Source organism: Aulonocara sp. 'chitande type north' Nkhata Bay, linkage group LG9, assembly GCF_057382095.1.
Source record: "Aulonocara sp. 'chitande type north' Nkhata Bay isolate Kocher_YH1m ecotype deep benthic linkage group LG9, A_spYH_male_GT1.1, whole genome shotgun sequence".
Lineage (NCBI taxonomy): Eukaryota > Metazoa > Chordata > Actinopteri > Cichliformes > Cichlidae > Aulonocara > Aulonocara sp. 'chitande type north' Nkhata Bay.
The window spans coordinates 11,516,346-11,537,929 of record NC_141352.1 but is presented as its reverse complement, the minus strand read 5'-3'; the positions used below and the strand labels follow the sequence as shown (position 1 = coordinate 11,537,929).

At 42.1% G+C, this 21,584-nt stretch overlaps 2 protein-coding genes and 3 pseudogenes across 6 annotated transcripts; 2 read left to right on the top strand and 3 right to left on the bottom strand.

Annotated features, from left to right (window-relative positions):
- Window positions 1-1,971: 1,971 nt before the first annotated feature.
- LOC147321708 (uncharacterized) lies at window positions 1,972-4,997 on the bottom strand (annotated as a pseudogene). The gene is made up of 4 exons (XR_015131002.1): window positions 4,557-4,997; window positions 3,709-3,814; window positions 2,731-3,315; window positions 1,972-2,364 (listed from the first exon to the last, which is right to left on the bottom strand). The product of XR_015131002.1 is annotated as an uncharacterized LOC147321708 (transcript).
- A 1,586-nt stretch (window positions 4,998-6,583) lies between these two features.
- LOC147321707 (uncharacterized) lies at window positions 6,584-8,643 on the top strand (annotated as a pseudogene). The gene is made up of 3 exons (XR_015130858.1): window positions 6,584-6,628; window positions 6,767-7,531; window positions 7,887-8,643. The product of XR_015130858.1 is annotated as an uncharacterized LOC147321707 (transcript).
- Window positions 8,644-13,335: 4,692 nt separating this feature from the next.
- On the bottom strand, window positions 13,336-21,090 carry LOC147321704 (uncharacterized). Of its 2 annotated transcripts, none has more exons than XM_086305865.1 (4): window positions 20,954-21,090; window positions 15,391-15,493; window positions 14,119-15,217; window positions 13,336-13,776 (listed from the first exon to the last, which is right to left on the bottom strand). In XM_086305865.1, the coding sequence occupies exons 2-3, from the start codon at window positions 15,403-15,405 to the stop codon at window positions 14,120-14,122; spliced, it is 1,113 nt and encodes a 370-aa protein (XP_086161991.1). In that variant the 5' UTR covers window positions 15,406-15,493; window positions 20,954-21,090; the 3' UTR covers window positions 13,336-13,776; window position 14,119. The 2 variants fall into 2 exon arrangements, with proteins under 2 accessions (XP_086161991.1, XP_086161992.1); XM_086305866.1 differs by having other exon boundaries at window positions 13,336-13,773.
- Window positions 16,203-17,727, top strand: LOC147321706 (uncharacterized; annotated as a pseudogene).
- On the bottom strand, window positions 17,725-21,086 carry LOC147321705 (uncharacterized). Of its 2 annotated transcripts, none has more exons than XM_086305819.1 (3): window positions 20,954-21,086; window positions 19,399-19,539; window positions 17,725-19,248 (listed from the first exon to the last, which is right to left on the bottom strand). In XM_086305819.1, exons 2-3 carry the CDS (start codon window positions 19,520-19,522, stop codon window positions 18,011-18,013), a joined length of 1,362 nt encoding a protein of 453 aa, XP_086161945.1. In that variant the 5' UTR covers window positions 19,523-19,539; window positions 20,954-21,086; the 3' UTR covers window positions 17,725-18,010. The 2 variants fall into 2 exon arrangements, with proteins under 2 accessions (XP_086161945.1, XP_086161944.1); XM_086305818.1 differs by lacking the exon at window positions 20,954-21,086 and adding an exon at window positions 19,697-20,681.
- Window positions 21,091-21,584: the final 494 nt, after the last annotated feature.

Sequence of the window (21,584 nt, the reverse complement as noted above, 5' to 3'; positions counted from 1 at the left end):
GTCGCTGATAATGCAATGACCAAAATGTGCTTTTGGTATATAGGTTTTGCCTTCTGCACTTAAGATGCGTTTAGATGAGGCCTGCTGGCTTTTAATTCAATCACCATTTCCTGCACAGCTGTCACATGACTACACTCAGACATCACGCAGACTTCATTACAGGGAGATAAAAGATTAAAGATCTGCTTAATTGCAAAGAAAGCCTTTCAGATGTATCTTTTAGAAAAGTTCAGGGCTGCAGTGAGTGTGAGTCCAGGTCACATGCCCCAGCAGAGGGAGTGTTCGCCCAGGGCGCCAAACAGGCTAGGACCGCCACTGACGCCACAAAATGTTGAAGTCCTTCTCTTAAAGCTCTTTAGCCTTTTCGGTTAGTGTTCATACTCTTTCGCTTTTATGAGCAGTCTGTAGTTCTGTAATTTGCTCAGCATCATCTTCTTCCACTGCAGTAAGTGGTACAGCATAGTGCTCTTGGAGATCTTTGTCAACCGTCTTGTGAGTATAGTTAAATGTCATTTAATGGTCTGTGTTTAGATTTCAAAATCCTTAAGTATTACTCTGGGGTTACTGTTGCATATACTTTAGCTGTAATGACATTCACTCTTAATGCAGATGCGTTTGTACTGAAAGAACCCTGCGAACTTCACTCATAGTTCGACCTTAAACAAGCACACAGAACTCTTCCCTAAACTACAAAGCATCACTTTGAAGTACAGTAGAAATTAAGTTACCTTTGATGAACATGTTATAGAAACTTATTGTGGATCTTTCAACTTGCCTTACACCACTCTCATTCTACTTTTAACACTGTCCTTTGTTAATTTCCACCTTACTCCAGTTGTATACAGTAGTTGCTGCTGTGCTTGGCTGCTTGTGAGCAGTAAGCTTGTGTAATGGCGCCCTCTTGTGTCGCTCTACTGTACCGTCACTCTCTGCAGCTGCCGTCTTTGTGATGAGCTTCTTGAGAACTGAAGAAGCTTCTCGGATGAGAGGTGAAGCGTCTTCAAGCAACTTAAGGAAGTCCAGACGCTTTTCTTTCCAAGCTCCTTAGACTACGATGACCTGGATGGCTGAGAACCTTCACCGACTCTTAATATAAGCAGTCCTTACCCTTAAATCTCACCTCTCTTCTTCCTCTCCTGTCTTTATTATCTTTCTCCATCTCTGCGTGAAATTAGCTCCCCTTCTTTTCTTTCCCAGTGATATACAGCAGATGGACCTTCTGTGCCATTTCATGTTTAGGTCAGTTATATTTCTTTGTGCAGTCATTTGGTTTGTTAAGTTTGCAGTTCTTTGCCCGAGTTCAGTTTTGTTTCTTTGACCTTTTTTATGAGCTCAACATTAATTACTTTTGTAAACATAATTTTTGGGTTAAATGAATAAAAACCCTGTTTTTCTAATAATTCTTGTGACTCCTGCTTTTCCAACTCAGTCCATCACACAGACCTAAATATTTGTTTAATGTCCTGGTCAAATATTACTCCAAGGTGTGACTGGAGGCCAAGGTAATGGCATCCAGAGCAAGTATCTGGTTAGATACCACATTTCTAGGTATTTTAGGGCCAAGTATAATCAGCGGCATAAAGTTGGTTGTTACCCAGGTCTTTATATCAAGCTCTGCTGTGTTCAAGCTATTAATTACTGCGCGCAAGAGAACCACAACACACATCAAACATTAAGGTTCAGTTATGCCAGCTTTAACTTTGGGATGCCTCAGCTTCTCCTTTATCCCCCCACACACAACTCTCTGGCACTGGTCATCCTGGGAGTTTCGTCCTTCTACGCCCTAACAGTTAGCAGATAACAGTGAAGCAGCGCCAAGCAGTTTTCACAAGGTCATGCTGACACATAATTTGACTATGACTTTAAACATTGGTAACTTCAGGTGTTGCTCTGATATACAGGAAATGACATCACGGCTCAAACTCTTTGTCAGTAAACCATTTCTTTATTTAACATGTAAAATTTTGGTTTAACTGTTGCAGGATTTCATAACGAACAAGCTGAAAAAAAACTGCAGAAAACATGGATCGATGCATTCATTAAAAACATGATAACAGGAAACAGATTTTTGATTCAACTGCTGGAACAAAGCTAACCACTCAACATGAACACTACAGTAGAACAGTTTAGAAAGCTTAAAATGTAACGAGGCACATTTTCATTCATATTGTTTGAAGTCCTTTGAAGTGGTGAAGCCTCTCCCACATTCTTTACAGTAGTTCAGTTTGTCTCCAGTGTGTCTACGTTGATGTATTTTAGGGTCTTTTGATGACTGAAAGTTTTTCCACAAAGGTTGCAAAAAAAGTCTTTCCCACCACCACAGTGATGACAGGGTTGAGAACTGGATCCATCTGTGTCGCTCTGCTTCTAAACAAAGACACAAACACAGTGTAAGTCAGTCCTTCAACATTTTCATCCTGAACATCGCCCGAAATAAAGAGCATCTCTGCCAAAGTCCAATTGCATTTTACTGTTTACATTATCACACTCAGCTCAATTTAATGTGCTGTAAAAACGATAATAGTAAAAACATTAAATTAATACTAGTTTAATGCTACAATAACAGTAATACAATCCTCAAACACTATCACTAAAAACCTGTGATTAGAGTCTGAATAATCATTCAGAGGTGTTTTTCCATGCAGTAAAATTGCTAACATGCTAACACAACTTGATAGGCAGAGTTGTTTCAAACAGTCAGGCTGACAAGATAACAATATAAATACATACCTCACAGTAACTGCACTTGTAGAGTCTTTCTGGTGTGGATCTTTTGGTGTGCTTTCAGGGAACGTGGAGATTTAAAAGTCTTCTCACATAGATCACATTTATAAGGTTGTTCCTCAGAGTGGGTAAACATGTGTTGTTGTAACTGTGTGTTTATAGCAAAGTGTTTGGCACACTGACCACAGCTGTACACATGTCTGGTGTGAATGCGTAGGTGTGTATTTAGGCCGTCTATCCGGCTGAAAGTTTTGCCACAGATGTCACAGCTGTATGCCTTAATTCCAGAGTGGGTAACTAGATGACTCTGTAACTGGTTACTGTGGCTCTGCCACACTGATCACAGCTGTACGCTTTAACTCCACTGTGGATGAGTTGGTGTTTGTTTAAGCTTCCAGACACAGTAAAAGACCTTCCACACTCGTCACAGCTGAATGGTCTCTCTCCAGTGTGGATGACCTGATGCATTTTTAGGGAAGCTTTTACGGTAAAATCCTTCCCACACTCGTCACAGGTGTATGTTTTCTCTCTCTTTCTTCTGTGAGGTTTGTCGGCCTCCTGAGAGCGCTGACTTCTCGCTCCACGTTGGTCCTGCAGTGACAGAGATACAAACAGAGGCAGTGAGTTGTGGGAAACACATTCTTCTAACTGGGCTTTTATTAGTGGTACTTTGTGCAAAGCTTGTGTTAAATAAGTAGTTATACTCATTTTCATACACACATTGCAAATGTGCTCATGAGAGATGGCATTGAGTCTTTTGAGGGTCAAACACGCTTCCAGACAAAGATAAATATTCAACTTGTTTCTAGGGCAACGATTAGAGACATTTGGCCTGCAAAGTGCCCGTACACCTGTTCAGTGAGATGAGCACAGGAACACACACACACACACACACACACACACACACTTTCACCTCTGACATGGCTTTAAACTACATTAATTGACGTGACTGATTATTTGGTGAAACTGTGATATTTTCCTCACCTCCTGTGTTGAGCTCATTGTTTCCTCTGTAGTGACTCAGCTGAGTCCAGATGGCTGAAAATGTTCCTCTGCTGCTCCGTCAGACTCTTCTCCTCCTGCTGATCAGCTGGGACACAAAACAGATCTTTGTTAGGCTCCACACTGCACTGAAGAGTCAAAGTGTCTCATATGTTCATCTGACAACACAAAGTACAAATTTCACTCTGATTGCTTGTAGAAATCTTGTGAGACGTGTTGTGCTGCAAAGTGAGGAAACTCTCTCACTCACTTATACTTCAGGAGGAACTTTGTGACATTGGCTCTAATATTCTAAGCAGCCCTTTACTATGACAGGGCCAGAAAGTCCTATTTGAAGGTTTGGGAGAAGGACCATGTTAAAGGTGGATTGGGGTTTATACACTTTGTTATGATACAGGTAAGGCTGTAAGAGCCTGAGAAGGTGTCCTGAATGAACCTCTAAAACCAGTTTTCAGCTAACGACTCTGCTTCAGTCTGGAAAACAGCAACTACAAGTTTAAAGACTCCATCAACAATTCACACCCAGAAACAGCCTGAACAGCTCCTCCTGTGGTTTCCACAAACAGGGACAGACCTGTTACTCCCCCACCCCACACTTTCAACTCCTCCAGGCCCCCCAGTCCCACCACTTCCACCATGTAAACAGACTCTTTAACATACAGACCCCAACAAAGCAGCTGAACCAGACTCAGGGTCTCCATCATAAACCATACAGTTGGTTTACACAGCTTTGTGTATGTATGTGTAATGTATATATAGATGTGTGTGTGTGTGTGTGTGTGTGTGTGTGTGTGTGTGTGTGTGTGTGTGTGTGTGTGTGTTTGTTTTACATTGCTGTGCTTGAGAGCCTCCATCTACCGGAACCAAATTCCTTGCACAAGCTCCTCCAGTCCTCCTGTCAGGCCTGAGCCACTATGCTGCCCATTTTTCAACCCTGCAAACAAACGAGCTGAAAGCTGAACTCTACAGCTTGTTGTGGTCTCCTGTGGCTTTAGGTGCTGACAAGCCTTCCATCTGTTCTCCAGAATTTTCATTTACAGCCGTAAAATATTTCCACATGATGCTCCTCTTTCTCTCTCTCTCTGCAGCCCAAATGCGTTTTCTGGACATAGCTGAGTCACGTGACAGCACAGTAACAAATCCCAGCAGGGCAGGAAGAAGGGGGCGGAGCAAAGTGAGTCTGCCGCATAAGAAGCGGTGTTCAAACAGACAGCTGCTTCTTCATCCGCAGCGAGTAAAATAGTGAACTCGGAGGAGTATCAATCGTAAACCACTACCAACGTCCTGATCGATATCTGCATCGATCTGCCCACCCTTGTCTCCTGGATCGTAGCTGAGATCAGCGTGAACCACGTGGGTCTCTGCTCCCTGATCTGTTTCCTGTGTTTGGAAAGAGTTGCAGCTTCATCGCGGAGTTTCTCTCGGTTTGTGGGCTCATCTAAAGGTAAGCACCGAGCTAACTTTACTGTGAGTTCAGTTCATGTTGAGTTTAGCTCCTGAATGAGGTCTTCTGCTGCTCTCCTCGGTGTCTGCTGTTGAGTATTGCAGCATCGACAGCGATCAACTCGAAGGAAAATGATGACGGAGGCAAAAATGTCCTTAATATTTTATGAACTTTATTCCTCTTCAACACGCGGCAAAACTTTTCTCATAGGTGCCGTATCTATTTTCTTCTTCTGTTTTAGGAGCGCGATGATGCAACATCCGTGCTCTTACAATGAAACAGTGCCTCATTGTGGTGACAACTAAAATACTGTCTCTGTTAAACCACAGTAACCATAATGCTGTTAAACAATGTACAACATGAGTACACACAATGAATATCTTAACATCTGCTCACAGTTTATTGTGAACACGTTGAGAGAAGAGTGAGAGAGTGTTTGGAGAAAAACACCAACTAACCATTAGCTCAGCATGCTGGGAGAAGTTGGAGCAGAAAAGTCTTTTCATTGTCCCTGCAGCTGTTTTTCTGCCTGCACCAAACCTCTACAGCCTCGTTTCTATTTGAAGTGATAACAGGAAATGGATGAGAGCGATCTGCTGCAGTATCAGGGTCACAATAAACTTTATTGTCCAGCTGCTGTGGATGAACACATGAGAGGAAGTGAACTCCTACAAAGTCTCATTTTAATGAGTCTGGCTGCTGTAAAGTGATGCACAGGAAGATGTTAACAAAAACTAATGAAACAGAGATGAAAGTATACAGTGTTCATATTTGAAAGCACAGAGAATAAAATATATTGTGGTGGTTAATGTGCAGCTCTTGGTGATTTGGGAGAATCATGTTTCTAATCATGTTGTGGATTGAATGTTGGGTTTTATTTATTTTGTTTACAGAAGTTTTTCCCACCTGTGATCGTTCAGATTGATTTGTTGGGTTGAGTTGAATCATGTAAAGGTTTAAAGCTGCACTTCCCCCAAAAAGAATAAAGTATAATATTGAAGAAATTAATAATGTCTTCCTGTGTCAAACACAGCTGCAGTCAAAGCAGGAAGGAAAGCTGGTTAAAACTGTTGAATGTGTAAGTTTAAAGGCCCCATCATTAAAGCACAGGTAGATCTGAGTATAATTACAATTCTTCTTTCTATGAAATGAATGTTCAGCATCGAGTGAATTCAGATGTTCTGTTCAGTTTTCTTTCTATAGTGAAAGTTCACAGCAACAATCGTCTTAAACTGCTTCATATTGTGATCCCCCTGTATGGTTTATGATGGAGACCCTGAGTCTGGTTCAGCTGCTTTTTTTGAGATCTGTATGTTAAAGACGCTTTTTGCATCTCTACTCTCCAGTATGGAGGGAGGCATAATGGGTCGTGGAGACACTAATGAAGTGGTGATCAGGTCCAGGCTATTTTGAATGGTGGAGGTGGTGGGTCTTAGGGGGCTGAAGATGTTGAAGCGGGTGGGGTCGGGGGGGAGATTATTTATCTCCTTGTGACAGAAGCCAGGTTGTCTCATTCGCTACAAAGAATCGAGTTTAAGGTTGAGTTTGTTCCACGACTGCATTTCACTCACTGCCTCTATATCTTTGATACTGCAGGACCAGCGTGGAGCGAGAAGTCAGCGCTCTCAGGAGGCCGACAAATTTGTTGAAGATTGAAAGAGAGGAAAAAATATAGCTGTGACGAGTGTGGGAAAGATTTTACTGTGAAAGCTTTACTAAAAATGCGTCAGGTCATCCACACTGGAGAGAGACCATTCAGCTGTGATGACTGTGGAAAGTCTTATACGCAGATGTCAAAGTTAAAAAGACACCAACTCATCCACACTGGAGAGAGACCATTCAGCTGTGGCGACTGTGGAAAGTCTTTTACTCAGTCTGGAAGCTTAAAAACACACCAACTCATCCACACTGGAGAGAGACCGTTCAAGTGTGATATTTGTGGAAGGTCTTTCTCCTCAGCTTCATACTTAAAAAAACACCAGGTCATCCACAGTGGAGTTAAAGCGTACAGCTGTGATCAGTGTGGCAGAGCTTTTACTCAGCGTAAGAGCTTACAGAGTCATCTAGTTACCCACTCTGGAATTAAAGCATACAGCTGTGACATTTGTGGAAAAACCTTCAGCCTGAAACGGAGCCGAAATACACACCTACGCATTCACACCAGACATGATGTGTACAGCTGTAGTCAGTGTGGTAAACTATGTTTAACAGGCGCACACTTACAACAACACGTTTACCCACTCTGAGGAGACACCTTATAAATGTGACCTGTGTGCGAAGACTTTCAGATCTCCACGTTACCTGAGACGACACCAAAAGATCCACACCAGAAAGAGACTCTCCAAGTGCAGTTACTGTGAGGTATGTATTTATATTTTTATCTTGTGATTGTAGCCTGACTGTTTGAAACAACTCTGCTCATCAAGTTGTGCTAGCAATTCTATTGCATTGAAAAGCACCTCTGAGTGATTATTCAGACTCTAATCACAGTTTTTAGTGATAGTGAGAATTATATTGCTGTTATTGTAGTATTAAATTAGTATTAATTTAAGGTTTTTACTCTTATCATTTTTGTAGCATATTAAACTGACCTGAGTGTTATAATGTAAACAGTAAAATGTAATTGGACGTCTGCAGAGATGCTCTTTATTTCAAGTGACGTTCAGGATGAAAATGTTGAAGGACTGACTTACACTGTGTTTGTGTCTTTGTTCAGAAGCAGAGCGACACAGATGGATCCAGTTCTCAACCCTGTCATCACTGTGGTGGTGGGAAAGTTTTTTGTGACCTTTGTGGAAAAACTTTCAGTCATCCAAACACCCTAAAACTACATCAACGTAGACACACTGGAGACAAAATGAACTACTGCAAAGAATGTGGGAGAGGCTTCCCCAAACCAAGTATCTTAAAAAAACATGAACGTATTCACAGTGGCGTTAAAACACATCTCTGTGATCAGTGTGGGTCATCCTACATATCTGCATTTGAGCTCAAAGTGCATAGACGAGTCCACACAGGAGAGAAACCATACAAGTGCAGACACTGTGACAAAAGCTTCTCACATACAGATAGTCATAACTATCATGAACGTACACACATGGAAGGAAACTACAGCTGTGACCAGTGTGACAAGAGCTTCAGGATTCTCAGTTCATACTCCAAACACAAACGATCCCACGTTACTAATAAACTGTTTCACTGTTACCAATGTGCCAAAATATTCACCACATTGTCTTCTCTATGCAAACATCAGCGTGATCACTCCCATCTCTGTGAATCTGCAGAGACAGAAAGATCCTCTTCTGGTTTCAGGGTCAGACTCAAAGCCCTTGAGATCAGGCTCCACAGAGTTCAGATGGAATCTCCTGTAAAGATCTGATGAGGCAGCTATGAATGAAAATGTGCCTCTCGTTACATTTTAAGCTTTCTAAACTGTTCTACTGTAGTGTTGGTGTTGAGTGGTTAGCTTTGTTCCAGCAGTTGAATAAAAGAAAAATCTGTTTTGTTGTTTTTTTTTTTTTTGTTTGTTCAGGCTGTTTGTGTTATGAAATCCTTCAACAGTTAAACCAAAATTTGAAATGTTAAATAAAGAAATAGTTTAATGACAAAGAGTTTGATCCATGATGTCATTTCCTGTATATCAAACCAAAAACTGACGTGACAAATGTTCTCAGTGACACAGATGGAGGTTTATCAGAGGAGACTTGGCTGTTCTGACACTGAACAGGGTTCCTGCAGCTTACTGAAAATTCTGACCTGAAATTTATGAAAAAATAAGATCTTTAAAATCTTTTGTATTTTAACAAAGTTGCTGTAGGTATCAAAAATTCTGATTTGTGTTTGAGAAATAAAAAGATTAATTTTGGAAAATGATCTTTTAAAGTTGTGGTTTGATTTGCACAGCTTATCAGAGTTTCCTTTGTTGGCACTGCCTCTCAGAAGTTGTTGGTCTATATTGATATGACAGCTGATTTTTCAGCTGGACGTCCATGATGTGAATCTTATTTCACCACATCCCAAAGGTGCTCTATTGGACTGAGTCTCAGGTAGGCTGTGGTCTGTAAATGATGTCAGTTGGTACTAAGGGACCCAAATTGTGCCAACCAAACATCTCCACGCTATTACACCAGCAGCAGGATGGATCCATGCTTTATGTTGTTTGAGACAAATTCTGCCCCTAAAATCTGAAAGTTGCAGAGATTGAAAAAAGTTGCCTGGACTGATGGGTCTCAATCTTTTCTTGTCCACTTTTGTTGATCTCGAATGTAAAAGAGCCCACCCATCACGTTAATCACACTCTAGAATGGAAAGAAGCCAGGGAACACACACCAATTAATTAAATTGCTGAAATGTCTTAAAGATATAAAGACCTGGGTGATGTCTAACTTTCTGCTGCTGATTGTAGTTTGCCCTTAAAATTCTAGAAATATGTTATCTAACCAGCTCTGGGTGGCTACCTTGGCCCAAACATCGCAAAATATCCTGACGCTGAAAATCTACTTCATGCATTTATTATTTCTAGACTAGACTTCTTCACAGCGACGCGATGAAGGCTGTCCCAATTTAAATAATATTGACTATATTATATTTACATTACCACAGTGAGATGCTTTTAGTCTCAACAACATTAACTAATTGTTAGCACAGAAATGAAGCCCAACAATCATGTTTTACAGTCCCGTGGTCTCAGCCTCAGATACTCAACTAATCAGAGTGATGTCATGACTAAAACGAATGACCAACAAAACATTTTTCTCCTTCATTTCTGTCAAACAAAGCTGTATGTAACGTTTCTCGTGGTTAGTATCATGGTTGCTAGGCAACCTGAACAGCGCGACGAAGGCTAGACCGTCCCATTTCACAAGCCTCTCACTTCCGCACTTCTCGTTCTTATAGTACGCACCATATGTAGTACACGTAGTGCGCGTACTTCAAGCGAGCGGTCTCTTGATTGGGACACAGCCGTAGTTTTCCAGAGGCCTGGTAATGAGCTAATCATGTGATACAGGTGTGTTGACCCAGGGTGCGATCTAAAACCTGCAGGGACACTGGACTGAGATTGGGGACCCCTGCAGTAGATGCTATGCAGATGACACTGAGCTTTGTCTATCCATAAAACCAGGTAACACACACCAATTAATTAAATTGCTGAAATGTTTTAAAGATATAAAGACCTGGGTGACGTCTAACTTTCTGCTGCTGATTGTACGTGGCCCTGGAATTCCTAGAAATATAATATCTAACCAGATACTTGCTCTGGATGGAATTACCGTGGCCTCCAGTATCACTGTCAGAATCTTGGAGTAATATTTGACCAGGACATTATACAAATATGTAGAGCTGCTTTATTTCATATGCGCAATATCTCTAAACATCTCAAAATATCCCGTCTCAGAGTGATGCTGTTCATTAATTTATTACTTCTAGACTGGACTACTGTAATTTGCTATTATCAAGATGTCCTAAAAACTTGCTTAGACGCCTTCAGTTAATCCAAAATGCTGCAGCAAGAGTACTGACAGGGCTTACTTCTTGTTCCTTGAGTATTTAAAAGTAGAATGGGAGGAAGAGCCTTGAGTTTTCAGGGCCCTCTACCACGGAACCAGCTTATTAGTTGGGATTGGTGAGGAAGACACTATCTCTAATTTTAAGATTAGGCTTGAAACATTCCCTTTTGATAAAACATACAGTTAGGGCTGGATCAGGTGGCTCCGAATTCTTCCTTATTTATGCTGCATTAGGTGTAGGCAGCAGGGGAATTTCCCATGATGTGTTGAGTATTTCTTCCTCAGTCACCTTTCTCACTCACTATGTGTTAATAGACCTCTCTGCATTGAATCATACTTGTTATTAATCTCTGGTTCCCTTCCACAGCATGTCTGTTGTCTTGTCTTCCTTCTCTCACCCCTGCCCGGTTGTGGCAGATGGTCGCCCCTCCCTGAGCCTGGTTCTTTGAGAGCTCTGCTTTCCTGTTAAAAGGGTGATTTTCCTGCCGTTTTCATCAGATTCCACTACACTGCATTTTCGCAGGAAATGCAACCTTTTCTAGCTTTTATTTAACATTTAATTAACAATATATATTTTTGAATTTAAGCTAGAACAAGACTTGGCATTATTTAAAGGATATGCTTATGTCTGTGACGTTACCCCAAATAAATTGGACTCACGTCTTGAAAGTTGGTCTGCTAAAGGATTACCTACATTTGATAGTCTGATTAAAGATGGGAATTTAATTAGTGTTGATACATTGAAACAAAAATACAATCTGGAAAGACAGGATTCATGCCGATACTTGCAAATAAGGAACTAAAGACGACGATGAGAGTGGCGTCGGACACTAATGTAGATTTGATAGCAACGCTCAAAAAGGCATATAGTGGCGAAGTCAACAAAAAACACATTTCCTCTTTGTATACATTTTTACAAATAAGATATTATGGGAGAAGGAGGGAGGAGTGTGCATAACACAGGATGAATGGACTCAAATATGGAAACAACAATGGAAATGCACTACCTCACAAAGATGGAGGGAATTTGGATGGAAAATTTTGATTAGGTTCTTTATCACCTCTTACCAAAAGACTCATTATGATGGGAATCCCCCGTATGCTGGAGAAAATATGGACACAGACGAGTACACCTCTGACATTTGCAGGCAGAATTTTAAACCTTGTGTGAAATGGGGTCAATGCAGTTCTTAAGCATGCATGCAAAGGTTCATTAGTCAGCTGTGAGCGAGTTTTCCCCATTCATCTTTAAATGCCAGATTTTCACTTCAGGAAGCACACAGCCCCACCCCACTGACGACTTGCTGTTGGCCAACACCCACAACGACTTTTACTGTCGGTTTGATGATCCATCAAGCAGCTTTCACACCTCAATAGAGACACTTTGGTCCATCATCCCCCCACCTTCCCCGCTCCCCCCACAACAGAGCCATCTACACTATCAAAGACTTCACCCACAGGAGCCCCCTCCTCACTTCACACCTATGAGGATTTTAAACCACCTTCTCCCACTACAGCCCTTCATATTCATGAAGCAGATGTGAGGACGCAGTTTAACCCCTCTAGACCTACTAAAGAACCAATTCAATTCAATTTTTATCTATATAGCGCCAAATCACAACAAAAGTTGCCTCAAGGCACTTAATATTGTACAGTAGATACAGAGAAAAGCCCAACAATCATATGACCCCCCATGAGCAAGCACTTTGGCGACAGTGGGAAGGAAAAACTCCCTTTTAACAGGAAGAACCCTCCGGCAGAACCAGGCTCAGGGAGGGGCGGGGCCATCTGCTGCGACCGGTTGGGGTGAGAGAAGGAAAACAGGATAAAGACAAACCAGACTGTACTGCCATGTTTGTTGTTTACAATTGTGTTTTGTTTAGTTACTCCTCGTGTGTCATAGTGGTCTGATCAGACTTTATATATACCCTTCTGTGTCAGTTCATGTTTAGGTCAGTTATATTTCTTTGTGCAGTCATTTGGTTTGTTAAGTTTGCAGTTCTTTGCCCGAGTTCAGTTTTGTTTCTTTGACCTTTTTTATGAGCTCAACATTAATTACTTTTGTAAACATAATTTTTGGGTTAAATGAATAAAAACCCTGTTTTTCTAATAATTCCTGTGACTCCTGCTTTTTCCAACTCGGCCGATCACACAGCCCTAAATATTTCTTTAATGTCCTGGTCAAATATTACTCCAAGGTGTTACTGGAGGCCAAGGTAATGCAATCCAGAGCAAGTATCTGGTTAGATACCACATTTCTAGGTATTTTAGGGCCAAGTATAATCAGCGGCATAAAGTTGGTTGTTACCCAGGTCTTTATATCAAGCTCTGCTGTGTTCAAGCTATTAATTACTGCGCGCAGGAGAACCACAACACACATCAAACATTAAGGTTCAGTTATGCCAGCTTTAACTTTGGGATGCCTCAGCTTCTCCTTTATCCCCCCCACACACAACTCTCTGCATCAGGAAGGTCCTGGCACTGGTCATCCTGGGAGTTTCATCCTTCTACGCCCTAACAGTTAGCAGATAACACAGTGAATGATTGCCAAGCAGTTTTCACAAGGTCATGCTGACACATAATTTGACTATGACTTTAAACATTGGTAACTTCAGGTGTTGCTCTGATATACAGGAAATGACATCACGGCTCAAACTCTTTGTCAGTAAACCATTTCTTTATTTAACATGTAAAATTTTGGTTTAACTGTTGCAGGATCTCATATCACAAACAAGCTGAAAAAAAAAAACTGCAGAAAACATGGATCGATGCATTCATTAAAAACATGATAACAGGAAACAGATTTTTGATTCAACTGCTGGAACAAAGCTAACCACTCAACATGAACACTACAGTAGAACAGTTTAGAAAGCTTAAAATGTAACGAGGCACATTTTCATTCATATTGTTTGAAGTCCGTTGAAGTGGTGAAGCTTCTCCCACATTCTTTACAGTAGTTCAGTTTGTCTCCAGTGTGTCTACGTTGATGTATTTTTAGGGTTTTTTGATGACTGAAAGTTTTTCCGCAAAGGTCGCAAAAAAGTCTTTCCCACAGCGATGACAGGGTTGAGAACTGGATCCATCTGTGTCGCTCTGCTTCTAAACAAAGACACAAACACAGTGTAAGTCAGTCCTTCAACATTTTCACCCTGAACGTTGCCTGAAATAAAGAGCATCTCTGCCAAAGTCCAATTACATTTTACTGTTTACATTATCACACTCGGCTCAATTTAAATTGCTATAAAAACGATAAGAGTAAAACCATTAAATTAATACTAGTTTAATGCTACAATAACAATAATACAATTCTATCACTAAAAACCTGTGATTAGAGTCTGAATAATCACTCAGAGGTGTTTTTCCATGCAGTAAAATTGCTAACATGCTAATACAAGTTGTTTCAAACAGTTGGGTTGACAAGATAAAAATATAAATACATACCTCACAGTAACTGCACTTGTAGAGTCTTTCTGGTGTGGATCTTTTGGTGTGCTTTCAGGTAACGTGGAGATTTAAAAGTCTTCGCACACAAGTCACATTTATAAGGTCTCTCCTCAGAGTGGGTAAACATGTGTTGTTGTAACTGTGTGCCTGATAAACATAGTTTACCACACTGATCACAGCTGTACACATCATGTCTGGTGTGAATGCGTAGGTGTGTATTTCGGTTCTGTTTCAGGCTGAAGGTTTTTCCACAAACGTCACAGCTGTATGCTTTAATCCCAGAGTGGGTAACTAGATGACTCTGTAAGCTGCTACTCTGAGTAAAAGCTCTGCCACACTGATCACAGCTGTATGCTTTAACTCCACTGTGGATGAGTTGATGTGATTTTAAGCTTCTAGGCTGAGTAAACGACTTTCCACAGTCTCCACAGCTGAATGGTCTCTCTCCAGTGTGGATGAGTTGGTGGTTTTTTAAGCTTCCAGACTCTGTAAAAGACTTTCCACAGTCTCCACAGCTGAACGGTCTCTCTCCAGTGTGGATGAGTTTGTGGTTTTTTAAGCTTCTAGGCTGAGTAAACGACTTTCCACAGTCTCCACAGCTGAACGGTCTCTCTCCAGTGTGGATGAGTTGGTGGGTTTTTAAGCTTCCAGACTGGGCAAAAGACTTTCCACAGTCTCCACAGCTGAACGGTCTCTCTCCAGTGTGGATGAGTTGGTGTTTTTTAAAGGTTCCAGACTCAGTAAAAGACTTTCCACAGTCTCCACAGCTGAACAGTCTCGCTCCAGTGTGGATGAGTTGGTGTCTTTTTAAGCTTCGAGACTCAGTAAACGACTTTCCACAGTCTCCACAGCTGAACGGTCTCTCTCCAGTGTGGATGAGTTGGTGGCTTTTTAAGCTTCCAGACTGGGTAAAAGACTTTCCGCACTCGTCACAGCTGAACGGTCTCTCTCCAGTGTGGATGACCTGATGCATTTTTAGGGAAGCTTTAACGGTAAAATCCTTCCCACACTCGTCACAGCTGTATTTTGTCTCTCCCTTTCTTCTGTGAGGTTTGTCGGCCTCCTGAGAGCGCTGACTTCTTGGTCCACGTTGGTCCTGCAGTGACAGAGATACAAACAGAGGCAGTGAGTGAAATGCAGTCGTGGAACAACCTGAACTCCCTCCATTAACCCTTTATGGGTGGTCCGAGTGTGCTATAGAGATTATCTATAGCACATTTGGACCACACACACACACACACACACACACACACACACACACACACCTACCTGTGTTGAGCTCATTGTTTCCTCTGTAGTGACTCAGCTGAGTCCAGATGGCTGAAAATGTTCCTCTGCTGCTCCGTCAGACTCTTCTCCTCCTGCTGATCAGCTGGGACACAAAACAGATCTTTGTTAGGCTCCACACTGCACTGAAGAGTCAAAGTGTCTCATATGTTCATCTGACAACACAAAGTACAAATTTCACTCTGATTGCTTGTAGAAATCTTGTGAGACGTGTTGTGCTGCAAAGTGAGGAAACTCTCTCACTCACTTATACTTCAGGAGGAACTTTGTGACATTGGCTCTAATATTCTAAGCAGCCCTTTACTATGACAGGGCCAGAAAGTCCTATAGGGCTTTGGAGTTGACGTCACGCCGCAATGCATTGTGGGAGCGCAGCTCCATTTTGGGGGTCTACGATCCAAACACAAACACTGTATTGGAACGGCGACTACGACAAGAAACATGCTTAAAAGCAGCTCGAAAGAAAACGGACGGTATAGAGATCGATTGCGTCCAGAGGCGAAGCAGCAGTATTTGAAAAAAATAGAGTGCATCGCAAATCTGGACCCATACGACATACGGCAGTGGAGTAAAGACCCAGACGACTTACCGCCACTGTCCTACCCCGATATCTTCACCTATCTTGTTTGTGGAGTAAGTGCTTACACTGCGAACCAGTTTCGTAATTACAAGTCACTGGAGGCGCATATCCAATTTACAAATGGCTGGGTGCAAGATTTGGCTATTTTCAAGCCGCCAAAATCTGAGTACGTCGTCATTCATACAAAGGTAAGTCAGCTGGAGTGCATCGAGTGACATAGCCATTTTCCACCCCCCACCATAATTAATGTTATACCTCTATCATTGAACTGCTAAAATATCGTTATCATATTATGTGCCCATAATTGTATAGTAGATGCAAATTAACACATTGATAATCGGGCAAATTATTAACGCCAATCAGTGTCCTCCCTGTCTCATTTCATTTATTGTCTTTACATCAACCTTGTCCTTGCATGTTACAGGTACTGCACTCCCAAAGATTGAATGAACCTGCATTACGACCATGGGTAATTGTAAGCACCACAGGGAAGGTCGAAACTGCACACTGCACCTGTATGGCCGGAGTGGCTGAGACCTGCACCCATGTCGCTGCACTTCTGTTTAAAGTGGAGGCAACAGTGAGGATACGTGGCACAAAGACAGTCACAGATGAACCAGCTTACTGGGTTTTGCCGGGGAACACAGCCAAGATACAGCCAGAGGTTGGCCATAACATTGACTTTACATCTTCAGCAGCACAAAAAAAGACTCTTGATGAAAATATAAACGGACCGTCTGTGGTGAAAGGCAGAAGAAGCCGTCCTTCAAAAAGAAAGATTCCCTCTGCTACGTTTGAGGAGTTGTCACCAGTGTTAGACACACTTCAAAAACACAATAAAGCAGTGTGTTTGTCTGGATTGGAGAAATACTACACATCACACACTGTACAGTCATCCACATTACCACTGTCTCTGGCGTGTTTGCACAGCACAGGTGCACAGTCTCTTGGCCTTACCGAGCTACAACTGCACTGCGTAAAGTACATAAACACAGCTAAAGTAACTGAAGAACAGGCAGAAGCTATTGAGGTACGCACAAGACTGCAACACAAGAGCCCAGAATGGTATGTTTGGCGTGCTGGGAGGATCACCGCTTCAATGATGCACGCTGTGTTTGCCACCACTGTAGAAAAACCCGCCATTACTGTGGTTAATCGTGTTTGCTACCCTGTTAACTCTGTCTGTAATGTGCAAACAACTTGGGGACTGGAGCATGAACAGGATGCTCGACATGCCTACACCCAGACAATGTCAGCATGTCACAAAAACCTACAGGTCCGTATGTGTGGTTTTCTTGTTAACATGGCTTTTCCTGAAGTAGGAGCATCTCCTGATGGACTAACCACGTGTGAATGCTGTGGGAAGGGGTGCCTAGAAATTAAATGTCCATTTAAATATCGATGTGACAGCATTCAGCAAGCGTTGAATGCACATGACAAAGACTTCTGCCTCGAGTTGACAGCAAAAGGACTTAACTTGAAGAAGACACATCGCTTCTACTCACAAGTGCAAACACAGGTCTTTGTGGCCAACGCAAAGCACTGTGACCTCGTGGTATGGACACAAAAAGACATGGCAATTTTACGCATCTTCCCAGATGTGCACTTCTGGGAATCACATTTAAAGAAAGCTCAGGAGTTCTTTCAGGAAGGTGTGCCTTCCTGAACTTGTAGGAAAACATTTCTCTAAGCGAAATGCAGCCCCGAGTGGTCACAACGTTTTTTCTTCTGGTGTCTAGTTTTTTGTCAGAAGTGCATTGAAATATGTATAACTTGATTTCAAACGTGCAGCACTTACCATGTACCAATTGTCAAAGTGTGAAATAAAGAGTGCAAAGCAGTTATTTGTTATCTTGCTTTTATTATAACGTAATTTTAGTGAAACAAAGAGTTCAAAGTGATGATAAACTTTCGCTTACAGTATACAGGTACAGAAATGGTTACATAACGCAATGTCAATGTGTTCATACAGTCACACATACAAAAAACTAAAAAGGTTTTCCTTTTTTAAACAATTATTAATTAACAAGTACAAGTCTCATGTGTGCCTGGTTTCACTACCACACTGGGGCACATGTTAACCAAAACACAACACACCCTCACAATTTTATCAAGGAATGTAACGTCTTCACCCTCACATGGAAGAAGAGAACGGATGGGCATGGTAGTATGTAGCATTTTGAATTTGTTGCGCAAACTGCCAATTACTCGTTCAACATGGATTCTTAGGTGTGCAATGGCTCGTGTATTTTCTATGTCCTTGGCATCTAGTTGACAGAAGCCCCTTGTAAATGCTGGGATCTTTACCTCCGCACACATCATTCCCACCGCATCTCTGATGTCAAAGCCTCTGTCAGCCAAAACTACATCCCCTGGTAACAGCTTGTTAAGTATGCCACATTGCTCTGTGATGTGTTTATCTGATGCACGGCCCCCCCACCCCTTAGAAATGAATGAAATTGCACCTTGTGGAGGAATCCCGATCAGATATTTCATGGTGTGTGTACCCTTGTAGTGTGAGTACGTTTGAGCACGAGCCTTTAAATTAGATGGTCGTTCTGTACGAATTTCAAAACAGTCTACAATGATGGCTACACGATTTCCAAAAGTGTCCGTAAATTGTGGTGGCATTGTTGCTTGCAAACAGTGCCTCTCTGGCCAGTGTACAAGTATTCCAAAGCGGGCATACAACACGTCAATTGTATCAGAAAAGACAGAAGAAAGAGTTTTGTGGGAGACATTGAATAGATAACTAAGATGCTGAACAGGAAGATCAAGTCTAAGTCGCATAAGTGTGAGTAAAAGCATTTGGAAATGTGACAGTTTCTTTGATGCTGGTAGGAAAGCTTTTACATTCTCGAGCACGGACATAAAAATAGCAAAACAAGTAAAACCGGTGTAATATTTCACTTTTTCCGTGTCACCCTTTAAAAAGTTTTCATTCAGCTCTGTCTTGTCCAACTTTGATTTAAGCTTTCTGTTCTCCTCCAGCAGCCGGTTTATTTCTGCTCTGCTCTGTACACAGCGCACACAATCATTTGTCAGTTGTTGATCTTCTGTCTGTTTCTCTCTGATATCAATGTTTTCTGCATCTGCACCCGTTACCTCTGCTTCTACTTGTCCAGCACAAATTTGTCCCTCAGCCAAAATAACAAGGTTGTTATGGTGTTGCTCTTCTGTGGTGTCCATCTCTGGCTGCTCTTCTGTGGTAACTTCTGCTGAGGCTTCACCTTCACACTCTGCTGCTCCATTGTCAAAGCCTGTCCAATAAAAAGGGTGCAAATACACAAGGGAACTTTTAAATGGTTTATACATTAAGGCCGTATGAATACTCAAAAATGTTTGTGTTAATTGACTAAGATCAACTTTTAAAATAAGAGACTGTGGCTGGGCGTGCGGTTGTCGTTTACCTCCAAATAGTACTTTATTTTGTTGACGTTGTGTTTGCCTCCTGTGACGGTCTGAATGTGATGTTCGGGTTTCGGAGTGCCCCATGTGTAGCGTTGGTACCCAGTCTGGATTTGTTTGATCCATTTCATAGGCAGGCTTCCCTACAGTTGTGCGAAACAATTAGCGAATCGTTACATAGCACATATGTCTGCAAAGTCACTCCATTCGATGTTTGATCGCAATTTCTATAACTTCCGAGACCACCAACGGTAATATTATTCAGCTTTGAAGTGTGATAAGAACATATTTAGAACTTACCGGAATGAAAATGTCGTGAGCACACCAGCTGATATCTGGAGACGTAACAGAACTTGATATCAACTCGTCTCACGGCTGCTATCCAGGCTAGACGCCTTCGTTTGGTAACATCCGATACATGAGCTCCTTCATGTTGCTTCCAGGTTGGGAAAGCATAAAAAGACAATCCAACCTTATTCCCGTGCCGGTCGTAAGATCGAACATTGCAGCCGAGCACACAGCAAGTACGAACCATGGCTATGCTATCGCTTCTAGCTTAGACCCCCAAAATGGTGAATCGGGCTAAAATCCTTTCCACGCCCACCCCCGTGACATCACGCTCCAAAGCCCTATTTGAAGGTTTGGGAGAAGGACCATGTTAAAGGTGGATTGGGGTTTATACACTTTGTTATGATACAGGTAAGGCTGTAAGAGCCTGAGAAGGTGTCCTGAATGAACCTCTAAAACCAGTTTTCAGCTAACGACTCTGCTTCAGTCTGGAAAACAGCAACTACAAGTTTAAAGACTCCATCAACAATTCACACCCAGCAACAGCCTGAACAGCTCCTCCTGTGGTTTCCACAAACAGGGACAGACCTGTTACTCCCCCACCCCACACTTTCAACTCCTTCAGGCCCCCAGCTCCACCTACATAATGACTGCAACTAGCACCACTGAAGGAACAATGGGCTGGGAGGTCAGTTCCTTGACCGTTAATATGCAAATTCTCATGACCATGTGATTGCAGCCATTCCCCAAACTCTTCGTGAAAGGTACTCATGACCATTGATCAATGAGCTTCTATCAGTGAAAAGACTTTTCTACTCCAACTTTCTGCCAGCAAATGCTCAACTTCTCCCAGCGTGCTGAGCCAATGATTAGTTGGTGTTTTTCTTTTGCTAATTAAAAAAAGAAAACCACTTCCTCTAATGTGTTCATCCACAGCAGCTGGACAATAAAGTTTATTGTGACCCTGATACTGCAGCAGATCGCTCTCATCCATTTCCTGTTATCGCTTCAAATAGAAATGAGGCTGTAGAGGTTTGGTGCAGGCAGAAAAACAGCTGCAGGGACAATGAAAAGACTTTTCTGCTCCAACTTCTCCCAGCATGCTGAGCTAATGGTTAGTTGGTGTTTTTCTCCAAACACTCTCTCACTCTTCTCTCAACGTGTTCACAATAAACTGTGAACAGACACCGAGGAGAGCAGCAGAAGACCTCATTCAGGAGCTAAACTCAACATGAACTGAACTCACAGTAAAGTTAGTTCGGTGCTTACCTTTAGATGAGCCCACAAACCGAGAGAAACTCCGCGATGAAGCTGCAACTCTTTCCAAACACAGGAAACAGATCAGGGAGCAGAGACCCACGTGGTTCACGCTGATCGCAGCTACGATCCAGGAGACAAGGGTGGGCAGATCAATGCAGATATCGATCCAAACGGTGGTAGTGGTTTATGATCGATGCTTTAGTTCGTCCCTCTCCTCTAAATTTAGAACTTTACTCCCTTTGGATGAAAAAGCAGCTCTGTCTGTTTGAACACCGCTTCTTATGGGGAGACTCACTTTGCTCCGCCCCCTTCTTCTTGCCCTGCTGGGATTTGTTACTGTGCGGTCACGTGACTCAGATGCGCTCGGAAGACGCATTTGGGGTTCAGAGAGAGAGAGAGAGAGAGGAGCACCATGTGGAGATATTTTACGGTTGTAAATGAAAATGCTAGAAAACAGATGGAAGGCATGTCAGCACCTAAAGCCACAGGAGACCACAACAAGATGTAGAGTTCAGCTTAGTTTTTTCACATCTCAGTTAAATGCTTTGACTGAATTCTCACTGCACAGTCTGTCAAGTAAAATATTCACAGTCTTGGAGTAATATTCGACTCTTCTTTGGGCCTTGACTCTCATGTAAAA

Coding starts and splice junctions, on each gene's coding strand:
- LOC147321705 (XM_086305818.1), bottom strand. CDS start 19,931: ATGGTTCGTACTTGCTGTGTGCTCGGCTGCAATGTTCGATCTTACGAC. Junction 19,540..19,696: donor CTCACGACATTTTCATTCCG/GTAAGTTCTAAA, acceptor GCACAACTGTAG/GGAAGCCTGCCTATGAAATG. Junction 19,249..19,398: donor AAATAAAGTACTATTTGGAG/GTAAACGACAAC, acceptor TTTATTGGACAG/GCTTTGACAATGGAGCAGCA.